At 32.6% G+C, this 11,233-nt stretch overlaps 1 protein-coding gene across 1 annotated transcript; it reads left to right on the top strand.

Moving 5' to 3' along the window:
- The first annotated feature begins 251 nt into the window (after nucleotides 1–251).
- LOC132715313 (general transcription factor IIH subunit 2-like) lies at nucleotides 252–9,838 on the top strand. Its single transcript, XM_060698306.1, is given in 12 exon segments — nucleotides 252–338; nucleotides 977–1,082; nucleotides 1,668–1,773; nucleotides 4,851–4,941; nucleotides 5,448–5,535; nucleotides 5,838–5,914; nucleotides 6,573–6,664; nucleotides 7,121–7,224; nucleotides 7,754–7,862; nucleotides 8,517–8,556; nucleotides 9,705–9,752; nucleotides 9,755–9,838. Coding segments are annotated over 12 exon segments (1,032 nt in total).
- Nucleotides 9,839–11,233: the final 1,395 nt, after the last annotated feature.

The following is an 11,233-nucleotide window of genomic DNA, read 5'->3' as shown; positions in this document are numbered from 1 at the left end:
GGTTTTAAGGTTGTTGAATTCAAACTGTTTGCCTTCTACTGCTAGCTGTACAAATCCAAACACAGACCAGGGTTATTGCCAAACCTTGAAAGTTTGGAAGTGACCTTACAGGATTTACATTGTTTACATTGACTTAAAAAAACCAATGGCATCAAAAAATGATGAGATTTGATGCCATTATTTTCCATTTTCTATATTTTATAGAGTACAAAACTATTGTCCTATTTTCATATGAACTTCGTTATTTTCAGATGAGACATATGTTTATCATTATTGATATGTCTGTTTCTATGGATGACCAGGACCTTAAACCTACAAGACTTATAGCTTCTTTAAAGGTTAGTAGAGTTACCTCCCTTGTGATATGCTTTTATGAAATTAATCAGCATTCTATCCAGAATAACTTGAAATAACATGCTGCATGCATGCCACAATGTTTTATGACAGGAAATTTGATACTAGTTAGAAATATATGTAAAACAATAGTATGAAACAAAGGCTCTGCACATACACATTTACATACATGTTTATTTTCTGTAATTTTAAAATTACTGAGATCATTTTTTTGTAAGTACACTGCTTTTAAAGGCACATCATGCCTTAGAAATCAATATTTTTAAATTCCTTAGAAATTTCAAACATCATTACATGTGTTTAAAAAATGTTTTATTATTTGATTTTTGATTCACTATGATTATACTCATTGCCAACAGAGCAAAAGAAGTATAAAAGATTGTTCATCTATGTAGCAAAACTGTTACAAGGTACCAAAAATAGAGTTCTTGTGAAATAAAAATGAGGCATAACAGGCCTTTAATCCCAAATTGATAAACAGCGTCTATCTGAACATGATTATATTTAGCACTCCAGTACGAAGCAAACTAGAATAGTTTATTAAATAAACTTTGAAAATTTTTCTCTTTTTATTAAACATTCATTTCATAGAATATTTTCTATTTGCCTGCCTCTATTTCAGCTACTAGAACGTTTTATAGAAGAATATTTTGATCAGAATCCAATCAGTCAACTGGGTATTATAGTTACGAAGAATAAAAGAGCTGAAAAGGTGACCGAACTTGGAGGTAAAGTTCATTAGGTGCTTAACAGAAACAGTGTAAATTCTTCCCAGAAAAAATACACGTGCTTCACAAGAAAATATTAAAGGGGAATACCTAAAAGAACTGAAATCTTTTGTCTCTTCAAGTGTGTTGATCTGCCCAGGTTGAACTGTAAATTATTCAGAAAATATCTTTATATTTACATAGGATAATTGTTACAAACTAGCTGCCTCAGATGCTAATGGAAAAACATTGTACAGTGCAATCTCTGTAAAGTGGCCCACTATTTATAATTATCTCCTTAACAGAAACAGTGTAAATGCTTCCCAGAAAAAAAATTTCACAAGAAATTAACCCTCTGTTGGACAAGACTTCTAACTTGCCCTATAGGCAACAACCAAAAATCTTGTCTGTTGATGAGGTTTAAGTCAGTCTCTTGTTTGTAGGTAGCCATGATTCACAAATTAACATGTTAAGATCCACTGCACTGTTAAGTTTTGAAATAAGATTATGGTCTTTAAATTTAAAATCAGAGGTCGTCTATTTAACAAGTTTGCGCCTATATTGTAATGTAGAGCTGTTTTCTTATGGTGATTGTGTGTGTTTTAGGTAATCCTAGACGACATATAGCAGCTATACAGAAACTAAAAGAGAGGGTGTGTCAGGGTGAACCTTCGCTACAAAATTCCCTAGAGTTGGCCATACAGACTCTCAGGTTTGTTATGTTTGGTTTAGTTTAAATGTGAATATTTTGGCTTGATTGTGTTGAAAACTACAAGCTTAATAATAATTGAACCCATTCTCTAGCAGCCAGTATTGGTGACATAATAGGAAACATGGTTGTGGCCTTAATAGGGCTTGAATCTATGATTCCTTAGGTGAGAGTCAAACATCACTCTTCCTCTGCTTTCCTTATATGTAACTGTGGCATAATATATGATTTGATATGATTATCATAACATGTAAGGAAAATAAAAAAGGAATTATAATTATTGTAAGCTTTTTATAGACATGTAAATTTTTATTGTTGCTCTATAAATATTGATATTACATGTGAAGTAACAAATTTGAATGATAAGCATTGATTGAATAATGTCTGCTAGTAGTCAGTTACTATTTTTATTGCAAAATTAATACTAAACCTCACCCTGCAGAGTTTGTAAAAGGACTTGTCTGACTTTGGATCTAGAAAATCTATTATTAGTTCAATGTTTAGGCGATTTAAGTACAAAGGTATCAAAATACTAACAATTGAGTAGCCCTGGTCTGGCTGCCTGTCTGTCTGTGGAGGCTTTCTGACTTGTTATCCCCCGCCGAAAAGGCGGCGGGGGATATAGAAATAGTCTCCGTCCGTCCTTCCGTCCGTCCATCCTTCCGTCCGACATTTTTGTCCGGAGCATATCTCTAAAAGTATTTGAGTTATCAACTTGAAACTTCATAGGTGGATAGACCTCATTGAGGAGGAGTGCAGTGCACAAGAATGATAACTCTACCCTGCATAATTTTTGAGTTATTGCCCTTTGTTATTTTTCAAAATTGATTTTTGTCCAGAGCATAACTCCAAAAGCCTATGAGATATCAACATGAAACTTCATAGGTGCATAGATCTCACTCAGGAGTTGTGCAGTGCACAAGAATGATAACTCTACCTATCATAATTTTTGAGTTATTGCCCTTTGTTATTTTTCATACTTAATTTTTCACCTGAGTGGAGCAAAACTCAAAAAGTTTTTGAGATATCAACATGAAATGTCATAGTTGGATAGATCTTATTGAGGAGGAATGTTGTGCGCAAGAATGATAACTCTTCCCTATACAATTTTTGAGTTATTGCCCTTTGTTCTTTTTCATGCTATTTTGTCAAAAAGTATTTGAGGTATATACTTGAAACTTCATAGGTGGATGGATCTCATTGAGGAGGAGTGCATTGCACAAGAATGATAACTCTACCCTGCATTATTTTTGAGTTATTGCCCTTTGTTATTTTTCAAAATTAATTTTCGTCCAGAGCATAACTCAAAAAGCCTTTGAGATATCAAAATGAAACTTCATAGGTGCATAGATCTCACTCAGGAGGTGTGCAGTGCACAAGGATGATAACTCTACCTTTCATAATTTTTGAGTTATTGCCCTTTGTTATTTTTCATACCTAATTTTTCACCCGAGTGGAGCATAACTCAAAAGTGTTTGAGATGTCAACATGAAATGTCATAGGTGGATAGATTTAATTGAGGAGGAATGCTGTGCACAAGAATGATAACTCTTCCCTGTACAATTTTTGAGTTATTGCCCTTTGTTCTTTTTCATACTATTTTGTCCGGAGCTTATCTCAAAAAGTATTTGAGGTATCAACTTGAAACTTCATAGATGGATGAATCTCATTGAGGAAGAGTGCAGAACGATAACTCTACCCTGCATAATTGTTTAGTTATTGCCCTTTTTTTATTTTTCAAAATTAATTTTTGTCCAGAGCATAACTCAAAAGGCCTTTGAGATATCATTATGAAACTTCATAGGTGCATAGATCTCACTCAGGAGTTGTGCAGTGCACAAGAATGATAACTCTACCTTTTATAATTTTTGAGTTATTGCCCTTTGTTATTTTTCATACTTAATTTTTCAATTCAATTTTTTTCTCAAAAGTATTTGAGGTATCAACTTGAAACTTCATAGGTGGATAGATTTTACTGAGGAGGGATGCAGCACACAAGAATGATAACCTACCATGCATTATTTTTCAGTTATTGCCCTTTGTTATTTTCAGCCATCAGTATTCACATAGGTTTCAAATCTGTAATCACTATAGCCATCAGTTTTCATTACCAAAAGACCCCTTAAAATGGAATTATTCTGCTCTACTACATATACATTCTTCCAATGAGCAAACACATTCGGCGGGGGATGGCCATGTTGACATGGCTCTTGTTACCATTGCCATTAGTATTCAAAATGTTAAAACTTAGCCTGCAGAATTCCTTTAAATGCTTGTAGATTTATACTAATTTTCATGAACACTTTGAATATGTGTTTTAAAATAGTATTGTTAATTGAACAAAAAAAGTAATTTACACTTTGCAAATGGCACTTACAATCAATGCAAAGTACCAAAAAAAAGCTAAATTGTGCACAAAAATACTCGGTCACTCAGAAAAAATATGTTGATAAATACTGCAAAATCAGTCATTAATTGCGCAAAACTTGTAAATTAATACTTTTCTTAAAATTTTATTATATTTTTCTAATATTTGATTTTCTTGAAATATTTTGACTCATCTAGAGGCATGCAGCTATAATGGATTTGGCCTGCTTTAAATATTGGAACAGTCCATTCAAAGTTTAAGGGATTTCAATATCCAAATTGGGCATCCGTGGCTGAGTGCTTAAGGTCGTTGACTTCAAACCACTTGCCCCTCACCTCTGTGGGTTCGAATCCCGACAGGGACTTTGGATTCTTTCATGTGAGGAAGCCATCCAGCTAGCTTACGGAACGTCGGTGGTTCTTCCCAGGTACCAGTTCGTGCCTGAAATGCACGGCAGGGCACCTGAGGTCTTCCTCCACCAGTTAAGCTGGAATGTCGCGATATGACCTATACTGTGTCGATGTGACGTAAAACCCAAAACAAGCAAACAAACAGACAATATCCAAATACAAAAATTGAGCTGCCAACTAAAAATTGGTCAGACTGCATGGATGTGCAGGCTAGCCTGGTTCTATACTGGTGGTGATGGCCAATCACTTTTTCTTCCAGCAGGTTCAGGGTTTGATAAAATGTTCCTATGTTTTGTTTGCAGGCATATGCCGAGCCATGCCAGTAGAGAAGTGTTGGTACTATTTGCTAGTTTAACAACATGTGATCCTGGTGATATCCTAGAAACATTAAGGGTTAGTTAAGCGACTTTTCATGCTTTATACATAAACTACTTTGTGTTTTCGGTTTAAATCAAATTAATGGTTCCGTCTAGCGTCAATATTATTTAAGCATATTTAGTGTCAATGATGTTACACCCAACACTGTATAGACACTGAAATGTTAAAAATTTGTTGTTATTTTGACATAAAATCATAACTTTTTTAAATGTCCATGCAAAAAAGTTAAGAGTGACCATATATGCATATATAAACATGAAACAAGCTTTAAGAATGCTGAAGGATCTGATGATCATAAAATGAAACTTACCACATTTTCATAAAATTACATGAAAAAAAAAAGGAATTTAAAGGTACTGGATAATGAATATGACTATTTCTGAAGAAATGTATAATGTTTATAATGGATGTTAATGGTTTTGTTTGGTTTTTTTTTAGTATTTTTAGTTGTTACAAGCTAACAAATTCCAAAATGATACATTAAAATGTGAAATGTTTATTATATTTAGTTATATTTACAGTTGTTAAAGGAGACAAATGTGAGATGTTCCATGATAGGTCTGGCAGCAGAGGTTAGAATCTGTAAAAAGCTTTGTACAGACACAAATGGTATGATCTTAATTTACTTTAGTAGATTGAACTTAACGTGTTTATTCTATAGTCTTAAATGCAGTTGGAATTCATTCTTGTTTTCATTTACTATTGGAAACTTTACTTGCCTTCAGATCATAATTGTAGGTCATTGTCAAAGACTTAATACTCTAGCATGGTATTTCATTGAAATATATCCCTTTGTTTGACTATTCCTTCCTAAGTGTTTAAGGATTCACAATTATTTTCATTATTTTAAGTGAACTATCATATATTTAGTATGTCTAACATTGTTTTGTATTTGTTTTGTTTATCTGTAGGTAAATACACTGTCATTTTGGATGAAAGTCATTTCAAAGATCTACTTAATCAACACACCAGTCCCCCACCTGCAATGGTAAATAGAGTTTATATATGTTTCAAATATGATTTAAATTGTATTATACTAGAAGTTAATAATAATATAAACGAGAATATCTACAGACATTTCAATGAACCAAACATATAAACATTTTGGCCAGTATCCCAGAATATTTATGTAAAAACTTGTACGACATAATGTTATTATTATAAAGGCCTGCACTTATTCCTCTATTAAATTGACATTTATATGCCCATCCAAGAGTATATATTGAGTGAACAGGTGAAAGCCAAAATAAGTAAACATTTTGCTATCATTCCTGTAAATTTTATAATTATTTTGCCTGCAGTAAGTAACTCACATGGCTATAGATGTCCATCTTAATTTACCTGTACATTCAATTCATTAAAAGTGTGGGGCAGTCTTTTTATTTTTAGGGCAGATTTAAATTTTATCCTATTAGTAAACATTTTACAATATTATCAACTGTTGGTCAATTGCCATTATAGCAGTCAATCTTTTGAAATATATAGTGAATGCAGCTCAATGAAAAAAAGCATAATATTACTTTAAGCAATGAGAATTGTCAGTCACTCTGTACTGTTAGACATAAGAACTAGCATAACTATGGTGTGTATGTTAGAATAGTGTTACAATATAAAGAAGATTTAAAAGTCACGATGATAATTTGTAGATGAACACAGAGTCATCACTAATCAGGATGGGGTTTCCACATCATCACCTCGGTGGAGAGAGGTCTGGCGATAAACCCTCCATGTGTATGTGGTATGTTTCTTTTATTATAATTCATGCAGAATTTATTTTAGTTCTATAAATATCTTGGCCAATTTATTTTTATCGAAGTTTAAATTGCTGCTCATTTTAAAATTTCTGATTAACTTTGTATGGGAGTCATCCCATCTTATCCGTGTCCCAATATACATACCTAGAGATGATCTTGTGGCAGGTATTATGGCACAAACGTAGACACATGTACAGATATAACTGTAGAAATAAATATATTCAGCTCCCTTATAAAAAGTCAGTTTTAAATGAAGTTTATGCTTGTCCATATGGTTCATTCCAGTGGCAAGGATAAATAAACCAAACAAACACAAGCACATACAGGTCCAGAAATGACTTTGATTGCAAGTGTTTTAACTAGCAAGAGATAATTTATACAAACATTATTTAAGTGTTGACTGGTTATTTTTTTATGAATATATTATGTATATATTTCAGTCATTTAGACAGTAAATCTGTTGAGGGGTTCAGTACCACTGGATATTTCTGCCCTCAGTGTAAGAGTAAATATTGTGAACTACCAGTAGAATGTAAGGCGTGTGGTACGTATATGTTGTTTATATATTTCAAACAGAAAATATTTATTTAAAACTGATGCCAAGAAACAAAGAATTTTGTCTGTTGTTGTAAAAAAAAACAGAAAAATAAAAAAATTTGGTGCTAATTTTCATAAAAATTTTGAAAATTTATTGGAAAGTGAAGAAAGTAATTTACATATTGCAAACGGCACTTACCGTTAATGTAAATTACCAAAGAAAGAAAAAAAAAATATGCAAAAATACCATAACTGCAATAGTCATGCAGTATAAATATTGTATTAAATACTGCAAAACCAGTCATATGGTAAAAAATACTGCAAAACCAGTCATCTCACAAAATATGTAAATTATTAATTGAATCTTGAATATTTTTACTTTTCTTGAAATCTAAGTACACTTTTCTCAATTTTAATTTTCTTGAAATATTTTGGGTTATTTGGAGGCATGCAGCTTCAAAGCTCAATACATGTATATGTTCGATGAATTTTGTATAAATTGTTAACATAATTCATTGTATACATTTATATTACAGGTCTTACACTTGTGTCAGCACCTCATCTAGCAAGATCCTACCATCATCTCTTTCCACTTGACCAGTCATTAGAAATTCCAGTCACAGATTTTGATCCTGGGCAAAACATGTAAGCAATTAGTTTTTAGTCTTTTTAGCTTGACTATTTGAGTCACGCCATGACAAAACCAACATAATGCGTTTGCGACCAGCATGGATCCAGGCCAGCCTGTGCAAACGCGCAGTCTGATCAGGATCCATGCTGTTTGCTTACAAACCCCTTTTACAAGTAGAGAGGATGCGCAGGATGGTCTGGATCCATGCTGGTCGCAAATGCATTATGTTGGTTTTGTCATGGCGCGGCTCATTTAAACAATAGTGGTGGTTTCTGCTTAGCTGCATTTAGCACAACACTTGGGTTATGGTTTTACGTGTTACTTGCTCAATAGTAAGTGTACCGAGATATGAACAAAAATGTGTTGAAATGGACTAAAAAAAAAAAACAATCAATTTGCTTGTAACTTCCTAACTCTGTAACCACTTATGATGATATTTAACTTGAAATTTGAACTGTACAATGCTAGTGTGAAGGATTTTAATATTAAAATTCTAAATTTTTGCAGCCAATTTATTAAGAAGTCCAGTCAGGCAGCAAAGATGTGCAGGTTGGATTTACTTGTTACTGCAGGCATAGGTCTTTTATCATTGACACAAGCATTCAAAGTGATAACTTTATGCATATAAGTTAATTTAGTGTAATATATGTTCTTATAATTTATTTCAGATACTGCTATGCATGTCAGATTCAGATACAGGACCAAACTGTAAGTAGCATTGCAATAATTTCAGGTACATAAACAGGGCCCTCAATCTACCAAATATTGGCCACAGTCCCCCACCAAAGTAGTTTTTTTTTTCCCTTTCAGAGGTAAAATTTCCCCCTCAAGACATAAAATCCAACAGAAAAAATATTGAAAAGTTATGCTGTTTCTGACAAGTAAATTGATCTGTTAGCGAAATATTGTATTTCTGCACTGTTTTCCATTTCACATGGTTTGATATTTGTATGAATGAACAGGGAGACTTTCCTATAAAAAGAAAACCACTGATATTTAAGTGATAGTTTGTTATTATTTGACCGAAAAGAAAATGAAAAAATAAAAATTCTCCCATTTACTTAAATTCCTGTTGCTGAGGGTATCAACCCACTTCTTCAAATTAGATTGATGGCCCTGAATTATATATCAAGAGATTTTACTAGAGATTTTTTACATTTAGTTGTAATCTTCTTAATTTCATTTGATCCATAATTTACTGCTGAATGTTGCTTGTAAACAGATTTTCTGTTAAGGCTACATATGGCTTTAATTACAAAGTCCGTGGGCTACATGAAAAAGAAAAAAAAGGCAAAATTAAAAGAAATGATTGCTTGCTATCTGATTGTTCTAAGTCAATTTAGTTATACTTATGTATTGTGGGGTTAATTTTGTTGGGGTTTAAAATTGCACCGACTTCATAAAGTACAATGTTATACTCTTTGGGCTTCTTTTGTTATATTCAACTTTACCATTCTAAATATCTTAAATGGGCTTTTCTGTCTTTCACATCCAGCCAGCATACAGAATGTCGGTGGTTCTTCTCAGATGCTCCTCTGCCTAAAATTACGCACAAAGTGGCATCTGAGGCGTTCTTCCCTTAGTAGGAAACTGGAAAGTCACATATAACCTTAAAATTGTCAGTGTGACTTTTTTTTTTTTTTTAAAAAAAAAACTACAAAAGAAGAAACAATCTGGATAAAACCATTCATCTCTTTTAGGGTTTATTTTTAGAATTATTTACTAACTATATAGTGAAAGTGTAACCATGATTAAAAAAAACATATGTGTTGGCTGATCTTTATCATGAATTATGAAATATTCGTGGCTGCTTGTAAATGATGTGACATATTTCTTACAATGATGTTTATTTCCAGGTGTACCAGTGTAGAAAGTGCAAGCGTATATTCTGTATTGACTGTGATAATATTTGGTGCACGAGACTCTTCACTCCTGCCCGGCGATGTGCAAGCTCTTCGTAAAACCAGACTGCAGAAGCTGTCTTTGTTGAACATTATACCGTTACCAAATTTGTGACAATGAGGTTCAGAAAATGAAGATTACGTTGTGAACTTAAAAGTACAGGAAAAGCTGACAACACTAAAACAAGAAGAAAGTGTAGCAAGAGAAGAAAGTATGGAAGTAAAAGCAAAAGAAATTAAAGGGAAATTATACATGTTAAGTATTGACAGAATGTAATGCAGAGAAAATGGTGCACATTAAAACAGTGACCATATAACAGTGAACTAGGTTTAATGTATAGGAAAACAGTGAACAAGAAATGGCTTAATTGTAGTGTTGCATAGTAAACAGTGAACTTGGTATTTTCTCACAAATAAACAGAAAACATATAGTAGAAACACCTCACTGAAAACCGTGCATTAAACAGGGAAACTGAGAATAGTGTACAGTACTGTAAACAGTGAACTAAGAATAGTTGGTGTACAGTAAACAGTTGAACTGGAAATAGACAAGATAAGAGGTCAGGCAAATGAATTCAATTTCAATAGTAAGTTGTGGTGTTAACGCGTACATACTTAGTAAACTAAGGATTGCAGGCCATTTGGGTTCAAACCCTGCCAAGGGACAAGTTGTAGTTTCTGTGAAGCAAGAAACTTTACACTCATTGCTTAGACCGTTTGGTTCCAGAGTTATGTTTCAATAAAACATAAAAGCTTCCAACACAATCAAACTAAAAATAAATTGTAATTTAATCCCAAAGGGGGTTGTGTATTTTCTGTACCTTATAAATGTAAAAACTAATATTACAAGAATGATGATGAGATAAAATTTATATTAATATTGAATTTGTTGATTCATGATAATTGAAATCTCAAGAATCAATTTTACAACTAAATATTTTTCAAATTTGATACATATCTGTGTTGGTAGTCCATACATGATGAATTAAAGCAGCACCCCTTTCAGATTCCTGCTAATGTTCATAAAGTTTTTGGAAATGTATTTAAAGTAAAGTAAAGTTAGGTTTGGAAAAAATAATTTACATATTGCAGTCGGCACTTAGAATCCCACGAAAATTACCAAAAAGTGGGGTCAACATATGCAAAAACAGCCCTTACTGAGTTAGTAACCCAGTAGAAATATGGTAATGAAATACTGCAAAAATCAGTGTTAAATCAGCACTATAACATGAAAAATATAACTTGGATCTTGATTGATTTTACCTTTCTTAAAAGTTTAGTGCATTTTTCTTAATATTGATTTTCTTGAAAATATTTTAGATCATCCCTTGAGCCGTGCAGCTTTTATAATGAAAGTAACAAAAAGCAGATTTAACATAAAGTTGATTCACATAGTACATGTAGTTGGTTTTTTTTGATATGCTATTGAGTGATGGATTTTAAATCGTTTAGTTGAAAATTATTGATTGAAACTGTTTTATCAT

This window comes from Ruditapes philippinarum, unplaced genomic scaffold (genome assembly GCF_026571515.1).
Source record: "Ruditapes philippinarum isolate M1 unplaced genomic scaffold, ASM2657151v2 ctg2979_1_1_1_1, whole genome shotgun sequence".
Taxonomy (NCBI): domain Eukaryota; kingdom Metazoa; phylum Mollusca; class Bivalvia; order Venerida; family Veneridae; genus Ruditapes; species Ruditapes philippinarum.
This window is presented reverse-complemented; position numbering and strand designations above follow the sequence as displayed.